We start from the raw sequence: 27,474 nt of genomic DNA on the forward strand, positions 1-27,474 counted from the left end.
AATGATTATAACTGCCTCATGGTGTTGTGAGGATTCGAGAAAATAAAAGCACATAACATAGAGCTTGGTACATAGCACTGAATTAATGGTAGATATTTTTATTTATAAACCATTATTTTACATCTCCAGTACTTTTTAGTGAAAGGAATAATAACTAATAATGCCGGCTATGTGGAGAACAGTGGCTGTGTATAGCAGACTTTCCAGGATCGTGTCCCTCACTGCCTGCTCTGTCACTATGCAGTGTTGGTGCCAGGGGCTAAATGTAATCCATAGTGATTATGTATTTCCATCTGGGCTAAGCCTGTGTGTTTCAGCCTTAGCTGTACACTAGAATCACCTGAAGAGCTATTAAAAAAAATCCCACTGTCCAGGCCACACCCCATAACAATTAGGACAGAATCTCAGGGGGACAGGAACTGGGCATCTGTATTTTTTAAAAAGCTCCCAGGTTATTCCGGTGGGCAGCCAAGGCTGAGAACCACTGCCTGACAGACCTGGCGCGTTAGGTGTATCTGATCTCCTCCTTTTCTCCTTTCTGCTTTGTCCCTTTCGGCCTGCAGGACCACTTTCTATTTGATAAACCAGTATCCCCTTTACTAACGTGTGCTGGGATGGCCCGTGACTGGCCAGATGCCCGGGGAATCTGGTATGGACACAGCATGCTCACCTTTGCAGTGTGTACACAGGAGCTCCCGCGATCACCTGCTTCTAACCCGACGATGCTGTGACCTGCAGCTGACAGCATGCCCGCTTGAGTTAGATAGAGGAGAGAGAGACTGTGTGTGTGTGTCATTCTAAAGTATGGTGATGTTTCTAAGATGTGTGAGAATGTTCGCTGGTTTGCATGAATTATGCATGAGAAAAAAATTATTTTTAAGAAAAATTAGCTTCATATTATTTGACCTCACAGAGAATCTATTTCATGACATTAAAACAAAAGAGCAGAAAATGAAAAATACTGAGGACTTAAGCAAAACCCTACAAGGAAGAATGGATATCGAATATACACATATTTTATCTTGGCCAAAGTCCTCAGTCCACTTTGATTCCTGTACTTTGGTAGGTTATTTTGACACTCTGCAAAGGAGCTGCGCTACGTGTGTTCGTGAGCAGTTGCTCCGTGTGTGTGGATAGGCAGGGTCTATGCAGCAAACATATGTGACATCTTCCGCACCCCAAACGTCTGGGGCTGCAGGTAAAAAACTTTCTTGAAGCGCCACAAGACTTTGGTTGAGCTTTGTAGGAGAATACTCTTGTTAGTGTCAACGCCAAATGTTATCCATAGTTGTATTTTTGTCCTCCTTGTCCAAGGAATGGGGAAGATGATATTCTTGTTGGGCAAAAACATGACATCTTTAAGGGTTGGAGTTGATCTTCTTCTTCATTCTGTCAGGGTGACGTTATTGTGTAGTACTTGTTCAGGCACGATGTTGAAAAAATTAGGGCTTGCTAGGAGATGAGGAAGGTGAGATGAAGCAATCAAGCTCAGAGGTAAAGGGAATTTCCATGTGTTGAAACAAACGTATTTAACACGCAACACCATATTTGTCCTTCCATCAGGCATAATCATGACAAGACGTTTCTCATCTGGATTAATGAGGAAGACCACACCAGGGTAATCTCTATGGAAAAAGGAGGCAATATGAAGAGAGTATTTGAGCGATTCTGTCGTGGACTAAAAGAAGTAAGATGTTACCAGAGATTTATGAATATTCATTAAAATGAAATCGCTTCTTCATTCTTGACAAAAGACACTATAGTGACTTCCAAGATGGGGCTAATTTTTTCTAGGGACCATGGCACTCTTTGAGGGTGGGACTACCAGAGCAGTGCTTCAAAAAATAGGTGACTTTTCAAAGGAATTTTTTTTATTATCATTATTAGTAAGTTCCTATGCTTCCCTCCCCAGTCCAGAATGGTTTAGGAAAGTCTGTGGATCATTAATTATATTCAAATACTCTTGGCAAGTCTAAGCATAGAGATAGTATAGGATATAACTGTGTTCATAAGTAACTTGGCCACAGCCTTACCTGCTGAGAATTCCTATAGTCTCCTATTATTCTCACATAAAAAATAACAACAGCGACTCAGTCATTGCATGTTTATTTAGTATGTGCTAGCTACTGCATTCAGTGCTTTACATGTTTCATCTAGTTTAATTGGACCGTTTTAATATTTAGATAGTAGTATCCTTTTCCATTAAGGAAATAATACAAATCGGCCTAAATTTCATTCACGGCAGACATACAGTCCACATCTCTCCCTAGTGTTGCGGATGCACCGAGTGAATGGATAGTTAAGACCCCCATTTGTTCACTGTTGTAGGTGGAACGCTTAATCCAAGCGCGAGGCTGGGAGTTCATGTGGAATGAGCGACTAGGATATATTCTGACCTGCCCTTCGAACCTTGGCACAGGATTACGGGCTGGTGTCCACGTTAGGATCCCGAAGCTCAGCAAGGTAATGTTACGTAGCCAACAGCCCTGTTGGGTTCCACCAGGAAAAGCTCAGATGTGACTTCTTTGTGGAGGGAGAAATCGTCACCATTCCATAACCCTTCCTTACTTTCTGCACCTGTAATAGGAAAGAATGAGAAAGGGTTATGCCTCAAAAGACATTTGTATCAGTTAGGATAAGAGGTTAAGGGCTGTAAGAAAGAGGTGTGGCTTCAAGAACAAGAAGTTTAAATTCTACTTCTCACTACAAGTCAAGATGGGCAGGCGGGCTGCTCTGTCCTGCTCCATGGAGCTCCTTCCGTCTCTGTCTCTCTCAGTGTAGAGAGTTCTTCCACTTGAGCCTGCATCAAAACTACCTGGGGGCTGTCAAAACAGATTGCTTGGCCCATCTGCAGGATCTGCATTTTTAACAAATTCTCAGGTGACTTGGTGCTGCTGGTCAGGGAACCGCACCAGGAGGACCCCTGTCTTAGGGCATTGTCCCCTCTCCATAGTCATGGCCAGGTCCCATGTTGCAGCTGCTGGGAAGGGGAGAGAGGATGCAGGTGTGACCATGTAAAGATTTAAAGTCTAGGCCTGGAAGCGCACACATCACTTTATGTTCGTTCCATTTGCAAGAACTTAGCCAGCGGCCACGTTCTCAGCTCCATCTGTGGATGAGGAGGAAAACGAATTCTGGTAGGCATCCAGTACTTTCTGCCACAGCACAAGCAAATCAAATATATGAAAACCATTTTAGAAAATGTGCTTCCTACCAAAAACAGAATGAAAATCATTCCAATGTTAAGAAAATTATTTGATGTAATTTAACTTCATGATTTTAATTATATCAGTGAAACTATTATACAGATGCATAATCAGCTCACCAAAGCTGGCATCCAAATGCCAAAAATGAAAATAACAGCTCTGCTACCTTCTAGCTGTGTGACCCTCACCAGTTAATTCCTCTGAGCCCCCATTTCCTCATCTGTGAAATAAGAATGAAAGCAGCACCCACTTCATGGGGTTGTTGTAAGGTTTAAAAGTTCTAGCATAGTGCCCTGGTACGCAGTAAGTACATGCTTCATAAATATGAAAACGGTTACTCTCGCTCATAATGCATCTTACTAAGTCCATGTGCCAATGATGGTGAATCAGTTTTGCTTCTTACGACACTCCGTACTGTCCCTTGTCCCAGGACCCACGCTTCTCTAAGATCCTGGAGAACCTGAGGCTGCAGAAGCGTGGCACAGGCGGTGTGGACACGGCAGCGGTGGCGGACGTGTACGATATCTCCAACATAGATCGGATCGGTCGGTCAGAGGTAACATCTCTCTCACTTCCCAAACATGAGCTAATGATATTAGCCTAAGAGAAAAAGGGAATAGAGAAGTAGCCTAAACAGTCTTGCCCTATTCACGAAAGTCGAGACCTCCTCTTTCCCCACGGAGTCCTGAGTCCGGCTGGTGTTTCACTCTGTAGTGCTAATCCTCCATGGGAACTGACCGCAGAGCGGCAAGCACAAGGTAAGCTGGGGGTCCACAGGCAGGGAGAGGAGTTCACGGGGGGACTGGTGTCAGCACCTCGCCCCTGAGAGGTAGGCCAGCAATCTTTCAGCAACGGGAGCTCTCTTATGCCAAAGGACAGGAATATTTTATGACCGTGATGTCAGAGAATGTGTGTGCTCTCTGACGGTGGTAAAACAGAATTTTCTCTTGATTCTGAATTTCCTTCGGTGAAAGCCACATGCTTCATTTTTAGCATTTTTAGATACTTGATAGTTTATAAAATTTTATTTATGGGAGCTAAAGCTGGCATGCAATACTGGCCTATGCACTAGGCATATCAGAGATTGTGCTCGTGAAATAATCGTTAGGGTTCTGTGAACACATAGGAGGAACAGCATGCATAAACTATACGTAGGCCTGGAGTTGATGCACGAGATGGAGCATAAAGAGCCCAGTTAAGGAAGATGCCGCGGACTCCTAAGTACTGATCTCAGTGAGGCATACCAATTTATCTGGATACGGTCCCATTGAATGTATTAGGCCCATTATTAATTTAAAAGCCTCTTCCTCTTATACAAATCTTAATAACTCAGTGGTTGGTTATTAAATCTTTGCATTATTGATGCTCTTTCTTCTTCCTTATTAGCTTTCAAATATTTCACTGCCTATTGGTGTATCCCTACCAATAAACTGAGAAAAGGGAAGGAGGAAACACGCAAGTCAGCTTGTGTGCTTCCACCTCTGGTAAAGTACTTGAGGAAGAAGTAGCTCTAAATACAACTTCTGAAATTCACTGAGTCATATGCGGCGTAGTGAATAAAGAAGATCTGGAACCTAGGCCTGTCTGCTTCTAATGTTAACTAGATTTTTATTACTGGAAAACAAGGCAGTCATCACTTAAAAAAAATTTTATTAAAGCCTAATAGGTGACCATTATAAAAGCTTAGAAAAATGCCAAAAAGTATTTAAGAATAATGCTTATTAATCCTAAGAAAACCATTGTAAACATTGTTCTGCATTGCCTTCCGTTTTTTAAATGTTTTATTATGTAAAACATTTTGTTTTGTATTCACATGAACAAATTTATTCATGAGTTCACAGCTCTGTTATTCAGGAAAACAGTGATCTCTTTAATGTATGTGGTCAGTCATAAGCTCTGCTCTGGGTGAGGCTGATTTGACAAATCCATGTGCTGTGCCATCCCCACCACAAATGGAGATCCAATCTGTCGCCATAAAGTGCTATTACAGTAACACTGACCATATTCCCTTTCATCCCTGCCACTCACTCCATAACTGGAAGCCTGGACCTCCCATTGCCCTCCACCCATTTTTGCATCTGGCATCCACTAGTTTGTTCTCTGTATTTACGGTCCGGTTTCTGTTTATTAGACTTATTTCACTTAAAATGCCCTCTGGGTCTATCTGTGTTGTCACAACTGGCAAGATCTCAATCTTGTTTATGGCTAATACTCCATTGTATATACGTGTGTATGTATATATACATGTCACATCTTTATCCGTGCATCTGTTGATGGACACTTCATCTTGGCTATTATAAAACTTTTCAAACTATGTTTTTTGTTTTCTTTGAGTAAATACCAGTAATAAAATTACTGGATCATACGGTAGTTCTATTTTTAATTTTATGAGGAACCTCCCTACTATTTTCTACAGTGGCTGCACCGGTTTACGTTGCCACCAGCAGTAGATGAGGGCTCCTTTTCCTCTGAATCCTCACCCACATCTGTCATATCGTGTCCTTGTGATATTGGCCATTCTGACAGGTGCACGGTGCTGTCTTGTGGTTTTGGTTTGCATTTCCCTGCTGATAGTGGTGGGGAACATCTTCTCCTGTGTCTGGTATGCCCTGTCGAAGACAAGGTCTGTTCAAGAGCTTTGCCCGTGTTATAATCAGATGATGTGTTATTTCATTATTTCGGCATAGTCCCGATGGTATGTTACTGCTTTTGTTTTATTTGCCTGAGGAGAGCTATCCATAAGTATGTTGCTGAGGCTGGTGTTCAAGGGTTTACCGCCTAAGTTTTCTCGGAGAAGTTTTTTGGTTCCATGCCTCACATGTAGCTCTTTAATCCATCTTGAGTTCATTTTTGTGTGTGGTTTAAGAAAGTGGTCCAGTTTCCCCAGCACCATTTACTGAAAAGACGGTCTTTCCTCCCTTGTATACTCTTGCCCCCTTTGCTTTCGATTAACTGACCAGAGAATCACAGGTTCATTTCTGAGCTCTCTGTCCTGTTCCATGGATCTCTAGGTCTCTTACTGTTTTGATTTACTATAGCCTTGCAGTACGTCTTGAAATCTGGGATCGTGATACCTCCAGCTTTGTTCTTCTGTCTCAGGGTTGCCCTGGCTGTCTGAGGTCTTTTTCGGTTTCATGGAATTTGGGGATTATTTATTCTGGTTTGGCGGAAAATGCTAGTGCTGTTTTGATAGGGATTGCGCTGAATCTGTAGATTGCTTTGAGCAGTATGGACGTTCCAGTGATATTCACTCTTCCAGTGCATGGGCGTGGTGTATTTTTCCATTTATGTCATCTTCAAATTTCTTTCATCAGTGACTTCTAGTTCTCAGAGGATAGGTCTTTTACCTCCTTGGTTAAATTTATTCCTAGGTGTTATTTTCTTTTTGGTGCACTTGTAAGTGGAATTGTTTTCTTAATCTCTGCTTCCTCATTACTATATAAAAATACAACAGATTACTGTATATTAATATTGTATCCTGCACCTTTACTGAGTTCATGTATTCTAGTAGTTTCATGATGGAGTTTTTAGTGTATCACGTCATCTGCGATAGTGACAGTTTTACTTCCTCCTTACCACTTTGGATGCCTTTTCTTTCTTTCTCTTGTCTGATTGCTGTGGCTAGGACATCCGGTACTATGTTGAATAAAAGGGTTTAGTTCGGTTCTTTTTCTGAGGTTTTATCTTACTCTTTTGTTTGGAGCATATTTTTCTGTCTCCTGATTTTGTTGACTTTGTCTTTATTTCTGTGAATTGGGCAGAACATCTACTTCTCCTAAACTTGAAAGAATGGTCTTAGGTATGGTTGTCCCATGTGTAGACTGTGTGTACCTGGTGACAGGATGGTTACAGCTGTGGCTGGCATGGGGGAGGAGGGTGCTGGGACTGCCCTGGGGCTCTCCAAGCAGAAGGCATGCCTTACATTTTTACGATTATTCAAATACCTCTTTTTTAAACAAAATATAATCATTTTCCAATGTATTCTATCAGGAACTTATTCTTACAATATTAAGTATTCTTCAAAAACATAACTTTTAATGACAGCATAGTAAAGATACTCCATTATCTATTTAAGATCTGATTTGTTGATATTTTACTTGACCATATCTATACCTAATTCTGTAACCATCTCTACATATAATTCTAATCACAACTCTGATTATTTAGTTAGGATATATTTTTAGGAAGAGAATTCCTGGGTTAAAGAAGAGGGGACCTTACTTATGACCAAGGTTCCTACCAGAAGATCTATATCAAGATAAGAGTCCCTTTGGCAGTGAATGAGAGAAACATCTCACCACACCATTATGAACACCACAATAGGTCAAACTGGATAAGTAAAAACTATGTGTTTCTTTGATTAGTGATAACTAGCTTTCTGACCTAACCCTCTCTTGGGGCCTCAGTTTCCTTATGCATGAAAAGTGGGGAGAGGACTAGACCCAATCATGCCTAAGGTATGTTCAGCTGTAACAAGATCCCTTCCATCCTTGCTGTTCATTCTTGAGTTATTATCAAACATTTTAATGCAGTCTGGGATTAAGTAATTGCTTACTAGCCTAATTGGCATCTCTTTAGAAGCAGTGCAATTTATTAGGAAGAGGATCCCAAGAAAAAAAATTCATAGGCAGATGTGCGCTAATAAAAACCAACTTGTAAATCAAAGTTCTTTTTTTTAAAGCATGAATTTTTAAAGGTTCATCTTAATATAATTCAGAGTTTCCTTTAAGTAGCAAACTTGCCTGGTACAGTGAAAGCATGATTTAATTGCCCCCCAAACATTTGGTTCTAAACAATTTTTCAGAAAGCTAGCCACTGTGTAAATGATAGTTCAGATACTATCTAAGCTATAGTGTTCAGATAGCCTAGTGGCAGGTCTTAAGAGAGATCCAGGTAAAGAACAAAAGTGTCACTGTAATTTTACTTTTTTTTTTTTTAAGATTTATTAGAGCACACAAGGAGGGGGAGGGGCAGAGGGAGAGAGACAAGCAGAATCCACACAAAGCAGGGAGCCCGATGCAGAACTAGACTCCAGGACCCTGAGATCATGACCTGAGCCAAAGGCACTCAACCAACTGAGCCACCTAGGCACCCCTGTAATTTTACTTTTAGATAAACTTATAGCAGAGACTGATGGGCGGGGGTGGGGGGGGTGTCTGAGATGTACACTAATGGATTTCATATATTTAAAAAGTTCTCAAAAAACTAACTCAATCTAAAAAAAGGGGGGGCTGAGAGCAACCCTCCCCTCCACAACACTTTATTAAGAAAGAAGAAATTGTTATAAAATCCACTAACATGGCAATTTCTTACTTCTCCCAGTATTGTTCTTATTAATGCCTTGCATGTGTCTTCTGTGCAAATTAATCATTCATCTTTTTCACTATCAAAGGTTGAGCTTGTTCAGATAGTCATCGATGGAGTCAACTACCTCGTGGATTGTGAAAAGAAGCTGGAGAGAGGCCAAGATATTAAGGTCCCACCACCTCTGCCTCAGTTTAGCAGAAAGTGAACTTTTTCTTTTCCAAACTATAAATAATTTGTCTGCTGGTATGACAGACATGAAGAAATTTTTACTCTGAGAGTTTTTATAGACTTGGAAAAATGTAAAATTGTATGTCCTATCTTTGAAATAAAACTCTCCTTAATATCCTTAGTTTCCCTGATTTTTAAAAATCCTACTCAGAAGGCAAATACATCAAATTACAAGCAGCAGCAGGAAAAATAAGACGATGATAAAACATATTTCTAAGACCACTTACACACAAATCTAAAAACCCTCCAATTATCTAGATTCTGTAATATCAACACTGGTGTATTAGTCCCTCATTTTCCAATCATGTTTCTGGCAACTAGAACAAGAGGAGATTGAGGGTGTGGAAATAAATACAACTACACAAATGACAAGCAGAGGCTACTTATTCAGGGATAGATACAGAAAGGGAGTCAGCCACTATCACTTAAGTTTGTCAGAAACTCAGACATAAGCACACAAAAGCACTCTGGTGACAAATGGGAGCTCCAGGTAGAACCTGATTGGGGTTATAGACATGGAGAAACTGAAGGCAGAATTACTCGAAATGGGGTATCCAATGAAAACGGTTTGAGAAGAGTATTTGGGTTTCTTTGATCCTGAGTTGGAAGAAGGGTAAAAAAAAAAAAAAAAAATTAGGGAGGATGGCAGTACTGACAAAGTCAATCTCTTGGCTGATAAGTTAGATTGTGGCTTGGCGTCCTAAACCGTTTGCTGCAAAGATTGTGGGTTAAATATGGTCAAGATTATCAGTCAGATATGGTCTAAAATTGTATATATATTTACTCTCTCAAGAGAAATCTACAATTTGAGGTCTAATACTGAATATGTGTTTAGTATAAATCGAAAGCTGAATATCCTCATATCAAATCTTGTTAATGCTTTTACAGCCATCGTGTGATGTCTGGAACGTGAAGGGGCGTGACAGAAGAGTTAGGGAGAACTCTAACAAGTTATGAAACTGTACCACAGCATGAAAAGCTGTTAGCCTCAATGACAGGAAGGAGATAAAGTTTGCATTCTGTAGGTGAGCACCATCAGTGCTGGGGTAAAATGAAATACTGCTTTAATGTATACATCTGCCTTCCATCCTGCTACACTGGGAAAAAAATAAGTAAAAGAGGATGTACTAGTGCTGATAGGCACCACATTAATTTCTGAATGGCAAACTGATGTGTGGTAAAAATTCAGACAAGGAAACTGCAGTCAGTATAACTGAGGATATCATGTTAAATACCCTGAATGGGATGGGGTGGAGGACGGTTTGTCAATCAAGGCCCGTAGACGGATAAGCGATCAGAACCTCATCCAGTGACTGGGATTCTAGGGACAAACAGATAAAAGGTAGATAACACTGGTGTTGTGGCCGAGCAAGTCCACTCTATAGGCACAAGTCCCAACTCTCCCACCATATCCCGTTAAGTGATTTATTCAGGCTCTGTGTTCCTCAGTTTCCTTTGTATATAAGGATCATAATGTCTACCTCATAGGGCTGCTGGGAGCAGAACACTGATAACTGGAAAGTGCATTTAGACGTGCTCATCACATTGGATGTACTATGTAGGGGTTTGTGAAAGAAGTCATAAAAAAAGAGGAACCACTACAGTAATGTTACGATAACTGATCTCTGAATATCCCTTTAAAACTGTGCTTTAGGTAAATCAACAGACCTGGACGGTCCCTCTTCTGAAAGGTCTTATGAGATAAGAGGTAAATGAAGGCAAATGCCTACAGCTAAAGAAACCTAAGCAAATAGGAGCTGAAGAGACCAATGGGGGCATACGCCAACATTATTTCTTTTTTATTTTTTTGAAGAAAACCTGAAAAGCAAGCAGTGGCATAAAAATATTTGGAGACTAATATAAAAAGGAAGCAAGCCTTGTGATCTAAACCTATACCACAACATTTACAGAAGAGTAAATACCTATTCTTCTCAAGCTATTCCCAGAAACAGAAGAGGAAGGAAAAGTTTGAAATGCATTCTACCACACCAACATTAGCCTGATACCAAGACCAAAAACAAAAAGAAAGAAAAACCATAAGCCAATATCTTTGACGAACACATGCAAAATTCCCCAAACATGAGCAAAACAAATTCAACAATACATGAAAAGGATCATTCATCATGGTCAAGTGGGATTTATTCTTGGGATACAAGGGTGGTTCAATATCCACAAATCAATGTGATATATCACATTAAGAAGGATAAAAACCATATGATCATCTCAATAGATGCAGAGAAAGCATCTGACAAAATACTACATCCATTCATGATACAAACTCTCACCAAAGTGGGTTGAGGGGAAACAGAAACGAACATAATAAAGGCCCTGTATGAATAACTCACAGCAAACCACATACTCAAAGGTGAAAAACTAAAAGATCAGGAAGACGGCAAGCATGTCCACTCTCACCACTTTTATTCACTATAATACTGGACATCACAGCCACAGCAATCAGACAAGAGAAAGAAAGAAAAGGCATCCAAAGTGGTAAGGAGGAAGTAAAACTGTCACTATCGCAGTTGACATGATACTATACATACCAAACCCAAAAGTTCCCATAAAAAATACCCCATAAAAAAACAGGAAGAACGTATCAGAATACATGAACTCAGTAAAGGTGCAGGATACAATATTAATATACAATAATCTGTTGTTTTCTTAATCTCTCTCTGCTTCCTCATTACTATATAAAAATACAATTCCACTTACAAGTGCACCAAAAAGAAAATAACACCTAGGAATAAATTTAACCAAGGAGGTAAAAGACCTATCCTCTGAGAACTAGAAGTCACTGATGAAAGAAATTTGAAGATGACATAAACAAATGGAAAAATCTACCATGCCCATGCACTGGAAGAGTGAATATCATTGGAACGTCCATACTGCTCAAAGCAATCTACAGATTCAGCGCAATCCCTATCAAAACAGCACTAGCATTTTCCGCCAAACCAGAATAAATAATCCCCAAATTCCATGAAACCGAACAAGACCTCAGACAGCCAGGGCAACCCTGAGACAGAAGAACAAAGCTGGAGGTATCACGATCCCAGATTTCAAGACGTACTGCAAGGCTATAGTAAATCAAAACAGTAAGAGACCTAGAGATCCCTGGAACAGGACAGAGAGCTCAGAAATGAACCTGTGATTCTCTGGTCAGTTAATCGACAGCAAAGGGGGCAAGAGTATACAAGGGAGGAAAGACCGTCTTTTCAGTAAATGGTGCTGGGGAAACTGGACAGCTACATGAAAAGAATGAGACTGGACAGCTTTTTTTTTTTTAAAGATCCATTCAGTCATTTATTAGAGTGAGCGTGCACACAAGCAGGAAAGAGAGGCAGAGGCAAAGGGACAAGCAGACTTCCCACGGAGCAGGGGGTCCCATCTGGGCCCCAATCCCAGGAGCCGGAGATCATGACCTAAGCAGAAGGCAGATGCTTAACTGATTGAGCCACCCAGGCACCCCTGGACCACTTTCTTATACTTCACACCAAAATAAACTCAAGATGGATTAAAGAGCTAAGCGTGAGGCATGGAACCATAAAACTTCTCAGAGAAAACGTAGACAGGAAACCCTCGGACACTGGCCTCAGCAACATACTTATGGGTAGCTCTCCTCAGGCAAGTAAAACAAAAGCAGTAACACACCACTGGGACCACAACAAAATAACAAGCTTTTGCAGAGCAAAGGAAACCATCAACACAACAAAAAGGCAACCTAGTGAATGGAAGAAAATATTTACAAGTGATATTTCCAATATGGGGTTCATTTCCAAAATATGTAAAGCACTCACACAAGTCAACATGGAAATAACAAATCTTCAGATTAAAAGGTGGGCAGAGCGTCTGAATATACATCTTTCTCCCCAAAAGACATACAAATAAGCCACCAGACACATGAAAAGATCGTCCACATCACCATCATCAAGGAAATGCAAACCAAAACCACAAGGAGATAGCACCTCACACCTATCAGAATGGCCAGAATCACAAAGGTGAGAAATGACAAGTGTCAGCGGGGATGTGGAGGAAAAGGAGCGCTCATGCACTGTTGGTAGGAATGTAAATTGGTGCAGCCACTGGGGAAAACTATGGAGTTTCCTCAAAATATTAAAAATTAGAAAAACCATACGATGCAGTAATTCCACTAGTGGCTGTTTACCCAAAGAACACAAAGACGCAGACTTGAAAAGGTATATCCACCCCATGGAGACAACACTGCAACACTATTTACAATAGACGTGACGTGGCAATAATCTAAGTGTCCACTGATAGGTTGACCAGATTAAGAAGAGGTCATATGGAATATTACTCGGCCATGAAAAAGAATGAGATCTTGCCCTTTGCAACAGCATGGTGGGATCTAGACGGTATTTTGCTAACTGAAGTAAGTTAGAGACCAAGCAAGTCCCATATGATTTCACTTATATGTGGAATGACAAAAAGAAATGAATAAAAATGAAACAGACCCATAAATACAGGGAACAAACTGTTGTTTGCCAGAGGGGAGGTGAGTGTGAGTGTGGAATCAGTGAAGTAAGTGATGTGGATTGAGACTTACACACTTCCAGTTATAAAATAAAAAAGATAAAAAGTACAGGAATGGGAACACGGTCACGAGAAAAAGTTCTGCAATCTGTATCACAGCATCCCAAACAGTGTGATTACTATGAACAGGGAGAATTAACAGAGTGTCTACAGTACAGGAAGTGTAGCTAATCTCTCTCTTTTTTGTTGTATTTTTACCTAATTCATTTGTCACCTTCGCCATTCGTTCTACTCATCAACCAAACTACATTTGCACTGAATATTAGTTTGTCCACAGACTTTAATTATTTCATCTACATTTGAAACTATTGATTTCTAAGGCTGTTTGACTTTTATTGTATTATCAGGAATTGCTCATCTGTAGCTTTCCTTTTTAAGAACAAGATATTCATAACTAAAGACAGGCATTTAATAACCATGTCTACAATGAATTTCTAAACACTCAATCTGGCATCTCAATTTTTGTTGAAATCTCCATATTCATTAAATATCCTTCCCTGACTGTTCCTCAGACAATTTTCAGATCACGTAACAGCATCTAAATTGCATACAAGAATATCCTTTCTCCTCAAGCATTGCCAAACATTTGATAGATGTAATCCTGTTTGCAGAAGTTGTGGAAAGTTATACTTCTGCTATAAAAACAGGCACACTGGCAATGTTATGGTGAAAATAAGAGATGTTTTATGTGAGAAGTGAGTCTAATGAAAGAGATAAAGAGACTTGCAATTATTAAAATTCTAGCTGAATGCCATAGCTTCCAGCCTAAGTAGTCATAGCATGCAAGTAGTTCCTATCTCCAAAGCTCTAGTTCAATCAATATTCATGAAGCTGAAAAGAACATCGTTCTTAGTCATGGGACCTTTTTAATTTGCTATATTCCCTGCATCTAGAGTAGAATGCAGATAAAATAGGCTTTGATGGCGGGGAAATCATTCTGGTTCTCTTCCGTGGAGGAAGAGAAACCTGTGTCCTTCTCCTTGACTTCTCCGCTGCCACATCATCACCATAAGTATGTCTGCTTACGGGAAATTATTCTCCCTCAGGCCAAAAGTCACACAAGAACACGTTTTGGAAGCAGCCACAAGAAAGCGTTTTGAGATCAAAAGATTTGCCTTAAATTCAGGATCTGCCACTAATCAACTATATGACTAAGGGCACATTTTTTTCCATACTCTTACTTTTCTTTTTCAAAATTTCTATTTTAGCCCCAGTTAGTTAACAACAGTGTAATATTAGTTTCAGGTATAGAATTCAGTGATTCATCGCTTACATATACCACCACACAGTGCTCATCACGAGTGCCCTCTTTAATGCCCATCAGCCATTTAACCCATCCCTCCAGCAACCCTCAGTCTGTTGTATGGTTTGCCTCTCTTTTTTCCCCAGGTACAATCTGTTTTGTTTCTTAAGTCCCACGTATGACTGAAACCATATGTATTGGTCTTTCTCTGACTGACTTATTTCACTTAGAATAATACACTCTAGCTCCAACCACATCATTGCAAATGAGAAGATTTCATTCTTGTGATGGATGAGTAATATTATATATAAATGCGTAAAGAAGTTGTGATATATATATGTGTATATATATAAACATATAAATATTGGAGTGCATGTATCCCTAGTAGTGCAATTGCTGGGTTGTAGGGTGGCTCTATTTTTAACTTTCTGAGGAACCTCCACACTCTTGTCCACAGTGGCTGCACCAGTTTGCATTCCCACCAACAGTGTAAGAGGGTTCCCCTTCTTCTACATCCTTACCCACATGTTATTTCCTGTGTTGTTAATTTTAGCCATTCTGACAGATGTAAGGTGGTATCTCATTGTAGTTTTGATTTGGATTTCCCTGACGATGAGTGATGTTGAGCATCTTTTCATGTGTCTGTTGGCCATCTGTGTAGCTTCTTTGGAGAACTGTTTATTCATGTTTTTTGCCTTTTTTTTTTTTTTTTTTTTAGCTGGATTATTTGGTTCGGGGTTATTGAGTTCTATAACTCTTTATATTTTGGATCCTAACCCTTTATCAGATATGCCATTTGCAAATATCATCTCCCATTCCAAAGGCTGCCTTTTAGTTTTGTTGATTGTTTCCTTTGCTGTGCAGAAGCTTTGTATCTTAATGAAGTCCCAATCGTTTGTTACTTTTGTTTCCCTTGCCTCAGAAGACGTACCTAGTAAGAAGCTGCTACGACCAAAGTCAAAGAAGTTACTGCCTGTGTTCTCCTCTAGCATTTTTATGGGTTTTTGTCTCATATTTAGGTCTTTGATCCATTTTGAATTTATTTTTGTGTATGGTATAAGAAAGTGGTCCGCTTTCATCCTTCTGCATGTGGTTGTCCAGTTTTCCCAACACCATTTGTTGAAGAGACTCTTTTTTCCACTGGATATTCTTTCCTGCTTCGTCAAAGATTAGTTGACCATATAGTTGTAGGTCCATTTCTGGGTTTTCCATTCTGTTCCATGGATCTATGTGGCTGTTTTTGTGCCAGTACCATACGGTCTTGATCACTACAGCTTTGTAACACAACTTGAAGTCCAGAATTGTGATGCCTCAGGTTTGCTTTTCTTTTTCAAGGTTGCTTTGGCTATTCAGAGTCTTTTGTAATTCCATACAAATTTTAGGATTGTTTGTTCTCGTTCTGTGAAAAATGCTGTTGGTATTTTGACACAGGTTGCATTAAATGTGTAGATTGCTTTGGGTAGTGTAGACATTTTAACAATATCTGTTCTTCCAATCCATGAACATGGAATGTTTTCCATTTCTTTGTGTCATCTTCAATTTCTTTCATAAGTGTTTTTTAGTTTTCAGAGTACAGATCTTTAATCTCTTTGGTTAGGTTTTTTTGTTTTTTAAGTCTTGATTTCATTTGTAAAATGGAGGTAATTCCTGCCTCGCAAAGTTTTTATGATGATTAAATAATAAGGCAGTGACTTTTTTTTGCTGTAACCTATGTGAAAATATTGTATTATAATCCAGTGTACATGTGTGAGTGTACAGTGTATAAATGTAAAACCTAAATAAGTTTCATATAATTATCTTTATAAGTTGAGATGCACTCTGATATTTTTCTAAATTTTATGGTATCCTCTTTGCTTTTGAAAAACACCTGGGGTATATGGGAGGGAGATTTGTATACTAATCTCACAGCCTGTGCTGGAGGGTTGGAATCATTGGGAAACTTCCCCAAGAGCAAAAGATCTGGCGGGCACCATTTCCCTCTCCTGCTCCCCAGCCTGCACCCACACCTGCAGGAACCAGCACTCTCCAACTAGCTTGCTAAGAACACACCCTGCCCATGCATACTTCTGCCGATCTGCCCCCTCCAACATAGGCAGCCTCGGCAGGAGTTTTGGGCAGCTGAAGGTCCCCTCCCATAACAGGCATTTTTGGACCCTGCTGACATGACTGCCCCACCCCTGTGCTCCCCTGCAGAACTGCCCCCTCCAGTTCTGCAGCAGGAGTTTTCTAAAACAGTTCCAGGTCCTTTCCTGCAACAGACCTATGCAAACCTTGCTAGCAGTCTATGCCCTGCCCCTACATTCTCCTGCAGACCTGCTCCCTCCAATACACCCTTCGCCAGAGCCCATCCAAAGAGTTGCCATAAGCCTGGCAGTGTGCAAGTACCCCTGGCAAGGGCAAGCACAACCCCAAAGAGACTCCTTCTCCAGTACAGAGGGGAAGATAACTACACATATCAGAGCAGCTCTGTTCCCAGCAGTGCGCTGGGAATAGATATCTGGTCTCAATGCAGGCCCTATGCACCACCCAAAGTTTCTCAGGGGACAACACAGGTAAAGCAAAGTGCAGTTCAGTGCTCCTGCAGCTCTGGTGAACACCTGCAGCCAAGAATACTCTATCCAGCAAGGCTATCATTCGGAATAGAAGGAGAGATAAACAGTTTCCCAGAAAAACAAATGTTAAAGGAATTCATATGCACTAAACCAGCCCTATAAGAAATTAAAAGGGGACTCTGAGTGGAAAGGAAAGACCATAAGTAAGAATAAGAGAAGTGGGAAACACAAAGCCACTAAAATTAAACTTATCTATAAAAATCAGGGGATTCACAAAATAAAAGGATGTAAAGTATGGCACTATAAGTCAAAAACGTGGGGTGGAGAGGAGTAAAGAATGGGTTCAAACTTAAGCAGCCATCAACTTAATATAGACTGCTATATACATAAGATGTTACGTACAAGTCTAATGGTAACCACAAACAAAAATAATCAGTAATATATATGCAAAAAAAAAAAAAGAGAGAGAGAGAGAGAAAGGAATCCAAGTACATCACTAAAGAAAGCCAGCAAACAGTGAGGGAAGAGAGCAAGAAAAGAAAGGAACAGAGAAGAACTACAAAAACAACTAATTTGAGTAACAAAACAGCAATAACTATATACCTATCAATAATTACTTGGAATGTAAATGGACTAAACACTCCAATCAAAAGATACAGGATGACAGAACGGATAAAAAGGAAATACTCATCTATATGCTGCCTACAAGAGACTTATTTCAGACCTAAAGACACATACAAGTGAAAAGGGATAGAAAAGCATTTATCATTCAAATGGAAGTGAAAAGAAAGCCAGAGCATCATACTTATATTGGATAAAATAGACTTTAAAACAAAGACTATAACAAGAGACAAAGAACGACACTATATAATAATAAAAGAAACAATCCAGTAAGAAGACAAAACAATTACAAATATTTATGCACCCAGTGTGGGAACTTGCAAATACATAAAGCAGCCAATAACAAGCATAAAGGAAGTAATCAATAGTAATACAATAGTAGAGGACTTTGACACCCCACTTAAATCAACGGACAGATCGTCCAAACAGAAAATCAACAAGGAAACAGTGGTTTTGAATGGCACATTGGACCAGATGGATCTAACAGATTTATTCAGAATATTCCATCCTAAAAAAGAATACACATTGTTTAAGTGCACAAAGAACATTCTCCAGAATAGATCACATATTAGGCCACAAAACAAGTCTAAACAAATTCACAAAGATTGAAGTCATATCATGTATCTTTTCTGACCACAATGCTATGAAACCAGCAATGAACCATAAGAAAAAATATGGAAAGAACATATGCATGTAGGCTAAATAACATGCTGCCTAACAATGAGTGGGTCAACCAAGAAATCAAAGAAGAAATCAAAAAGTACATGGAGCTTTCGATGATCTCCTTCAACAGTAGGTCTCAGTCCCAGCTCCCCGTGGACGATTCTGGAAGGTGGGGCCTCTGAGGAAGTGATTAAAGATAAACAAGGCCATAAGGGATCCTACAGGATTAGTGTCCTAGTAAGAAGAGACCCCAGAGCCAAGCTCGCTGTCCGCCCTGTGAGGACACAGCCGCACGACTGCCTTCCGCAAGCCAGGAGAGCTCTTCCAGAATCCCGCCCTGCCAGCCCACAATGGGCACCGTCCAGCCTCAAAACGGAGGTGTTAAGATGGCGGAGGAGTAGGGGACCCCTTTTTCAGCCGGTCCCCTGAGTCGAGCTGGATAGGTACCAGACCAGCCTGAACATCCACGGAAGCAGCCCGAGATGCAGGAAGATACATCTGGATCTCTACAAATGAACATCTCCAGCGCTGAGTATTGAGGTATGAAGCGGGGAGCCGTGAAACCGCACACAGATATCGGAAGATAAACGGAAGGGGGAGGGAGCCGCTGCGTTCGGGCGCCGGGAAGCGGTAGCCACCTGCACGGGGGAGCGGGCAGACTCGCGGACCAGAACCCTTGAGAGAGCAGACTGAGACCGTGAGCCGGGGAAAGCGCGAGCAGACTGAGGGCCAGAGCTCCGGTGCGCTCACTGGATCCAGACTGAGCCCGGGAGCTCCGGGAGCACGTGGGGGCGGCTGGCGGTGCTAGAAACACAAAGGACAGAGACGCTCCGGCCCTGGAAGTGAGGGCCGGGACGCCGCGTGTGGGGCGCACATCCCAGGACGCTGCAGGGTTGAGCAGCACCAACAGAAACAGAGTTAAAGTGGCCAGAACATTAGTAGAGAACGGGCCGCAATCCCTCTGTTCTGGACAGAGGCTGAGATTTGGCCACTGCTGCTCTGACTCTCAGAAGAGGCACAGCAAACCGCCAGGGAAAGCAGCCAGAGAACAAAAGCCTGGAAATACCGGCTCACAGTGTGCCCACCCCCATCCCCCCTCGCAGGGTACAAGCAGACTCTACCCAAACAGGGTTGCCTGAGTATCGGTGCGGCGGGCCCCTCCCCCAGAAGGCAGGCTGAAAAATCAAGAAGCCCACATCCCTAAGGTACCTATAAAACAAGGGCACACGGCCTGGGTCCTGGTCAATAATTTGGTCTCTGGACAACCCCGCAACCTCTCCTCATCAGAATGACGAGAAGGAGAAGTCCCCCCCCACCCCCGGCAAAGAAAAGACAATGAGTCTGTGGCCTCTACCACAGAACTAATGGATATGGATATAACCAAATTATCAGAAATGGAATTCAGAGTAACAATGGTCAAGATGATGTGTAGCCTTGAAAAAAGTATTAACGAAAATGTTAATGAGAATATAGAATCTCTAAGGGCGGAAATGAGAGCGAATCTGGCAGAAATTAAAAATTCTATGAGCCAAACGCAGTCAAAACTAGAGGCTCTGAAGGCCAGGGTGAATGAGGCAGAGGAACTTATCAGCGAATTGGAGGATTTGGAGGATGGGTTAGTAGAAGAAAAAGCGAAAATAGAAGCTGGACTTAAAAAAATCCACGCTCAGGAATGTAGGTTACGGGAGATTACTGACTCAATGAAACGATCCAATGTCAGAATCATCGGCATCCCCGAGGGGGGTGGAGAAAAACAGAGGTCTAGAAGAGATATTTGAACAAAATGTAGCTGAAAACTTCCTTAATCTAGCGAGGGAAACAAACATTCGTGTCCAAGAGGCAGAGAGGACCCCTCCCAAGCTCAACCACGACAAACCTACACCACGTCACGTCATAGTGCAATTCACAAATATTAGATCCAAGGATACAGTATTGAAAGCGGCCAGGGCAAAGAAATTTCTCACGTACCAGGGCAAAGGTATCAGAATTATGTCAGACCTGTCTACACAGACCTGGAATGAGAGAAAGGGTCGGGGGGGCATTTTTAAAGTTCTTTCAGAGAAAAACATGCAGCCAAGGATCGTTTATCCAGCAAGGCTGTCATTCAGAATTGATGGAGAGATAAAGACCTTCCAGAATCGCCAGTCACTGACCAATTTTGTAACCACAAAACCAGCTCTACAGGAGATATTAAGGGGGGTTCTATAAAGGTAAAAAGGCCCCAAGAGTGATACAGAACAGAAAGTCACAACCAATACAAAGACTTTACTGGCAACATGGCATCATTAAAATCATATCTCTCAGTATTCAGTATCAATGTGAATGGCTTAAATGCTCCCATAAAATGCCACAAGGTTGCAGATTGGATAAAAAGACATGACCCATCCATTTGCTGTCTACAAGAGACTCATTTTGAACCCAAAGATACATTCAGACTGAAAGTAAAGGGATGGAGTAACATCTTTCACGCAAATGGACCTCAAAAGAAAGCTGGGGTAGCAATTCTCATATCAGACAGATTGGATTTTAAACTAAAGACTATAGTTAGAGACACAGAAGGGCACTATATTATTCTTAAAGGATGTATCCAACAAGTGGATATGACAATTATAAATATATATGCCCCTGACAGGGGAGCAGCAAGATACACAAGCCAACTCTTAACCAGAATAAAGAGACATACAGATAAAAATATGTTAATAGTAGGGGACCTCAACACCCCACTATCAGAAATAGACAGAACACCCTTGCAAAAACTAAGCAAAGAATCAAAGGCTTTGAATGCCATACTCGACGAGTTGGACCTCATAGATATATATAGAACACTACACCCCAGAAGCAGAGAATACTCATTCTATTCTAATGCCCATGGAACATTCTCAAGAATAGACTATGTTCTGGGACACAAAACAGGTCTCAACCAATACCAAAAGACTGAAATTATTCCCTGCATATTCTCAGAACACAACACTTTGAAATTGGAACTCAACCACAAGGAAAAATTTGGAAGAAACTCAAACACTTGGAGACTAAGAACCATCCTGCTCAGGAATGATTCGATAAACCAGGAAATCAAAAATCATTTTTAAACAATTTATAGAGATCAGCGAGAATGAAAACACAACGGTCCAAAACCTATGGGATACTGCAAAGGCAGCCCTAAGGGGGAAATACATAGCCATCCAAGCCTCACTCAAAAGAATAGAAAAATCTAAAATGCAGTTTTTATATTCTCACCTCAAGAAGCTGGAACAGCAACAGAGGAACAGACCTATTCCATGCACGAGGAAGCAGTTGACCAAAATTAGAGCAGAAATCAACGAATTAGAAACCAGTAGTACAGTAGAGCAGATCAACAGAGCTAGAAGCTGGTTCTTTGAGAGAATTAATAACATTGACAGACCTCTGGCAAGACTTATCCAAAAGAATAGAGAAAGGACCCAAATTAATAAAATTATGAATGAAAAAGGAGAGGTCACAACCAACACCAATGAAATTGGAAGGATCATTAGAAATTTTTATCAACAGCTTTATGCCAATAAATTAACCAATCTGGAAGAGATGGAGGCCTTCCTGGAAACCCATAAACTACCACGACTGAAACAGGAAGAAATTGATTTTTTAAACAGGCCAATTAATTATGAAGAGATTGAGTCAGTGATAAACAACCTTCCAAAAAACAAAACTCCAGGCCTGGACGGTTTTCCTGGGGAATTCTACCAAACAAACAAAGAAGAAATAATACCTATTCTCCTAAAGCTATTTCAAAAAATAGAAACAGAAGGAAAGCTACTAAACTCATTCTATGAGGCCAATATTACCTTGATCCCCAAACCAGACAAAGACCCCATCAAAAAGGAGAATTACAGACCGATTTCCCTAATGAACATGGACGCCAAAATCCTCAACAAGATCCTGGCTAATAGAATCCAACAGTACATTAAAAGGATTATCCATCATGACCAAGTGGGATTCATCCCTGGGATGCAAGGGTGGTTCAACATTCACAAATCTATCAGTGTCTTAGATTTTATTCAGAAACAAAAATTCAGAAATCATATTCTCTCAATAGATGCAGAAAAATCATTTGACAAAATACAGCATCCTTTCCTGATTAAAACCCTTCAGAGTGTAGGAACAGAGGGGACATTTCTCAAGCTCATAAAAGCCATCTATGAAAAGCCTACAGCAAATATTATTCTCAACGGGGAAAAGCTGGAAGCCTTTCCCTTAAGATCAGGGACACGACAAGGATGCCCACTCTCGCCACTATTATTCAATATAGTACTAGAAGTCCTTGCAACAGCAATCAGAAAACAAAAAAGGGATAAAAGGTATCCAAATCGGCGAAGAAAAAGTCAAACTGTCTTTCTTCGCAGATGACATGATACTCTATATGGAAAACCCAAAAGAATCCACTCCCAAACTACTAGAAGTTATAGAGCAATTCAGTAATGTGGCAAGATACAAAATCAATGCTCAGAAATCAGTTGCATTTCTACACACGAATAATGAGACTGAAGAAAGAGAAATTAGGGAATCCATCCCATTTACAATAGCACCAAAAACCATACGTTACCTTGGAATTAACCAGAGACGTAAAGGACCTATATTCTAGAAACTGTAAATAACTCTTGAAAGACGTTGAGGAAGACACAAAAAGATGGAAAAATATTCCATGCTCATGGATCAGAAGAATTGACATAGTTAAAATGTCCATGCTACCCAGAGCAATCTACACTTTCAATGCTATCCCGATCAAAATACCAATGACATTTTTCAACGAACTGGAACAAACAGCCCTTAAATTTGTGTGGAACCAGAAAAGGCCCCGAATCGCCAAGGAACTGTTGAAAAGGAAAAACAAAGCTGGGGGCGTCACGTTGCCGGATTTCAAACTATACTACAAAGCTGTGATCACAAAGACAGCATGGTACTGGCACAAAAACAGACACACAGACCAATGGAACAGAATAGAGAACCCAGAAATGGACCCTTGGCTCTTTGGGCAACTAATCTTTGGTAAAGCAGGAAAAAACATCCAGTGGAAAAAAGACAGTCTCTTCAATAAATGGTGCTGGGAAAATTGGACAGCTACATGCAAAAGAATGAAACTTGACCACTCTCTCACACCATACACAAAGATAAACTCCAAATGGATGAAAGACCTCGATCTGATACAGGAATCCATCAAAATCCTAGAGGAAAACATAGGCAGCAACCTCTACGACATCGGCCAAAGCAACCTTTTTCATAACACATCTCCAAAGGCAAGAGAAACAAAAGATAAAATGAACTTGTGGGACTTCATCAAAATAAAAAGCTTTTGCACAGCCAAGGAAACAATCAAAAAAACTAAGAGGCAGCCCACGGAATGGGAGAAGATATTTGCAAATGATGCTACAGATAAAAGACTGGTATCCAAGATCTACAAAGAACTTCTCAAACTCAATACGCGAGAAACAAATAAACAAATCATAAAATGGGCAGAAGATATGAACAGACACTTTTCCAATGAAGACATACAAATGGCTAACAGACACATGAAAAAATGTTCAAAATCATTAGCCATCAGGGAAATTCAAATCAAAACCACACTGAGATACCAATTTACGCCAGTTAGAATGGCAAAAATGGACAAGGCAAGAAACGACAAATGTTGGAGATGATGTGGAGAAAGGGGATCCCTCTTACACTGTTGGTGGGAATGCAAGTTGGTACAGCCACTTTGGAAAACAGTGTGGAGATCCCTTAAAAAGTTAAAAATTGAGCTACCCTATGACCCAGCCATTGCAATACTGGGTATTTACCCCAAAGATACAGACGTAGTGAAGAGAAGGGCCATATGCACCCCAATGTTCATAGCAGCATTGTCCACAATAGCTAAATCATGGAAGGAACCGAGATGCCCTTCAACAGATGATGGATTAAGAAGATGTGGTCCATATATACAATGGAATATTACTCAGCTATCAGAAAGAATGAGTTCTCTACATTTGCTGCAACATGGACGGCACTGGAGGAGATAATGCTAAGTGAAATAAGTAAAGTAGAGAAAGATAATTATCATATGATTTCTCTCATCTGTGGAACATAAGAACTAGGAAGATTGGTAGGAGAAGAAAGGGATAAAGAAAGGGGGGGGTAATCAGAAGGGGGAATGAAGCATGAGAGACTATGGACTCAGAAACAAACTGAGGGCTTCAGAGGGGAGAGGGTTGGGGGAATGGGATAGACTGGTGATGGGTAGTAAGGAGGGCACGTATTGCATGGTGCACTGGGTGTTATACGCAACTAATGAATCATCGAACTTTACATCAGAAACCAGGGATGTACAGTATGGTGACTAACGCAATACAATAAAAAAATATTATTAAAAAAAAAGAAATGATACACCTCTATCCAGACTCTTAAAAAAAAAAAAAAAGGACTCAAACAAAATAAGAAATGAAAGAGGAAAAATAACTACCAATACCAAAGAGATATAAAGGACTGTAAGTGGATTATGAAAAATTATATGTCAGCCAATTGGACAACCTAGAAGAAATGGATAAATTCCTAGAAACCTATAACCTCCCAAAACTGAATCAGGAAGAAATAGAAAATTTAAACAGATCAGTTACCAGTAATGAAACTGAATCAGTGATCAAAAAACTCCCAACAAACAGAAGTCCAGGATCAGACGGCTTCACAGGTGAATTCTACCAAACATTTAAAGAGTTTCTTTCTTCTCAAAGTATTTCAAAAAATAGAAGAGAAGGGAAAGCTTCCAAATTTTTTCTATGAGGCCTGCATTACCCTGATACCAAAACCAGGTAAGACACTATGAAACAACAGAACTACAAACCCGTATCTCTGATGAACATAGATGCAAAAATAAACAACATATTAGCAAACTGAATCCAAAAATACATTAAAAAAATCATTCACTACGATCAAATGGGATTGATTCCTGAGATGCAAGGGTGGTTCGATATTTGCAAATAGTCGACATCATACATCACATCAAGAAGAGAAAGGATAAAAACTGCGATCATTTCAATAGATACAGAAAAAGCATTTGACACAGTACAACATCCATTCATGATAAAAACCCTCAATCAAGTAGGTTTAGAGGGAACATACCTCACCATAATGAAGACCATATATGAAAAACCCACAGCTAATATCATACACATGATGAAAAACAGAGCTTTTCCCCTTTTTCTCTCACCACTTTTATTCAACATAGTACTGGAAGGCCTAGCCATAGCAGTCAGATAAGAAATTAAACCACCCAAATCCGAAGCAAAGAACTAAAACTGTCACAACTTGACATGATACTATACGTAGAAAACCCTAAACACTGCACAAAAAAACTACTAGAAGTGATAAATTTAGCAAGGTTGCAGGATACAAAGCCAATATACAGAAATCCATTGCATTTCTATACACTAATAAAGAAACAGCAGAAAGAGAAATTCAGAAAACAATCCCATTTACAACTGGCCCCCAAACAATAAAATACCTAGGAATAAACTTAAGACCTATACTCAAAGACCTATACTCTGAAAACTAAAAAACACAGATGAAAGAAACTGAAGATGACACAAAGAAATGGAAAAACATTCCGTGTTCATGGACTGGAAGAACCAATATCGTTAAAATGCCTATAGTACCCAAAGCAATCTACAGATATAATTCAATCCTTATTAAAATACCAACAGCATTTTTCACAGAATTAGACTAATCCTAAATCCTAAAATTTGTATGGAACCATAAAAAAACCTGATGGCCAAAGCAATCTTGAAAAAGAACAAAACTGCAAGCATTATAATCTCAGATTTCAAGATAAACTATAAAGCTGTAGTAATCAAAACAGTAGGATACTGGCACAAAAACAGACACATAGATCCATGGAACAGAATAAAGAGCCCAGAAATGAACCCAATTATATGGTCAATTATTCTTTGACTAAGGAGGCAAGAATATGCAATGGGGAAAAGTCTCTTTAACAAATGGTATTGGGAAAACTGGACAATTGCTCGCAAAAGAAAGTGGACCACTTTCTTACTCCATACACAAAAATAAACTCAAAATGAATTAAAGATCTAAATGGGAGACCTGAAGCCATAAAAATCCTTGAAGAGAGCACAGGCAGTTTCTCTGACACTGGCTGTAGCAACATTTTTCTAGGCCTGACTCTTGAGGCAAGGGGAACGAAAGCAAAAATAAACTATTGGGACTGTATTAAAATAAAAAGCTTCCACAGAGCAAAGGAAACAAATCAACAAAACTAAAAGACAACCTACAGAATGAGAGAAGATACTTGCTCATAACATATCTGATAAAACTTGAAATTCCAAAAATATATAAAGAACTTACAGAGCTTGAAGCACCTGGGCAGCTCAGTCAGTTAAGTGTCTGCCTTTGGCTCAGGTCATGATCCCAGGTCCTGGAATCAAGCCCCACATTGCTCAGCGGGGAGCCTGCTTCTCCCTCTCCCCAACCCCACCTCATGCTCTCTCTTGCTATCTCTCTCCCTCTCAAATAAAAATCTTAAAGCAAACAAAAACTTATACAACTCAACGCCAAAAAAACCAAATAATCCAACCGAAAAACAGGCAGAAGACATGAACAGACATTTCTCCAAAGAAGACCTCCACATGAAGAGATGCTCGAAATTACTAATACCACAGAAATGCAAGTCACAACTACAGCGCGGTAACACCTCAACCTGTGAGAATGGCTAAAATAAAAAACACAAGAAACAACAGATGTGGTAAGAACGTGGAGAAAAAGGAACCCTCTTGCACTATCGGTGGAATGCAAACTGGTGCGGGGCTGTGGAAAACAGTATGGAGGCTCCTCAAAAAATTAAAAATAGAATTACCATATGATCCAGTAATTCCGCTACTGGGTATTTATCCAAAGAACACAAAAACACTATCTTGAAAAGATATATGCACCCCTGTGTTTATTGCAGTTTTATTTGCAATAGCCAAATTATGGAAGCAGCCCAAGTGTCCACTAATAGAGGAATGGATCAAGATGTGGGAGATATATACAACGGGCTGTATTACTCAGCCATAAAAAAGAATGAAATTTTGCCATTTGCAACAATATA

At 40.2% G+C, this 27,474-nt stretch overlaps 2 protein-coding genes across 6 annotated transcripts in view; one reads left to right on the forward strand and one right to left on the reverse strand.

Moving 5' to 3' along the window:
• CKMT2 (creatine kinase, mitochondrial 2) overlaps positions 1–8,858 on the forward strand; it is a 33,266-nt gene extending 24,408 nt beyond the window's left edge. Inside the window, exons 6-10 of the mRNA XM_026498698.4 lie at positions 564–649; positions 1,564–1,687; positions 2,329–2,463; positions 3,637–3,762; positions 8,599–8,858. Of these exons, the coding sequence (XP_026354483.1) occupies positions 564–649; positions 1,564–1,687; positions 2,329–2,463; positions 3,637–3,762; positions 8,599–8,718 (591 nt within the window). The 3' untranslated portion in view covers positions 8,719–8,858. The remainder of the gene's footprint in view (positions 1–563; positions 650–1,563; positions 1,688–2,328; positions 2,464–3,636; positions 3,763–8,598) is intronic.
• The window catches only part of ACOT12 (acyl-CoA thioesterase 12), a 94,999-nt gene continuing 67,591 nt past the window's right edge, over positions 67–27,474 (reverse strand). For 3 of the 5 annotated variants that reach the window (XM_048221139.2, XM_057307300.1, XM_044384075.3), the window contains one exon: positions 67–3,806. The gene's annotated coding sequence lies outside the window, so the exon portion shown is untranslated. The remainder of the gene's footprint in view (positions 3,807–27,474) is intronic. The other 2 variants (XR_008957577.1, XM_044384076.3) reach the window with 2 other exon arrangements.

The sequence above is a fragment of the Ursus arctos genome, unplaced genomic scaffold (assembly GCF_023065955.2).
Source record: "Ursus arctos isolate Adak ecotype North America unplaced genomic scaffold, UrsArc2.0 scaffold_5, whole genome shotgun sequence".
Lineage (NCBI taxonomy): Eukaryota > Metazoa > Chordata > Mammalia > Carnivora > Ursidae > Ursus > Ursus arctos.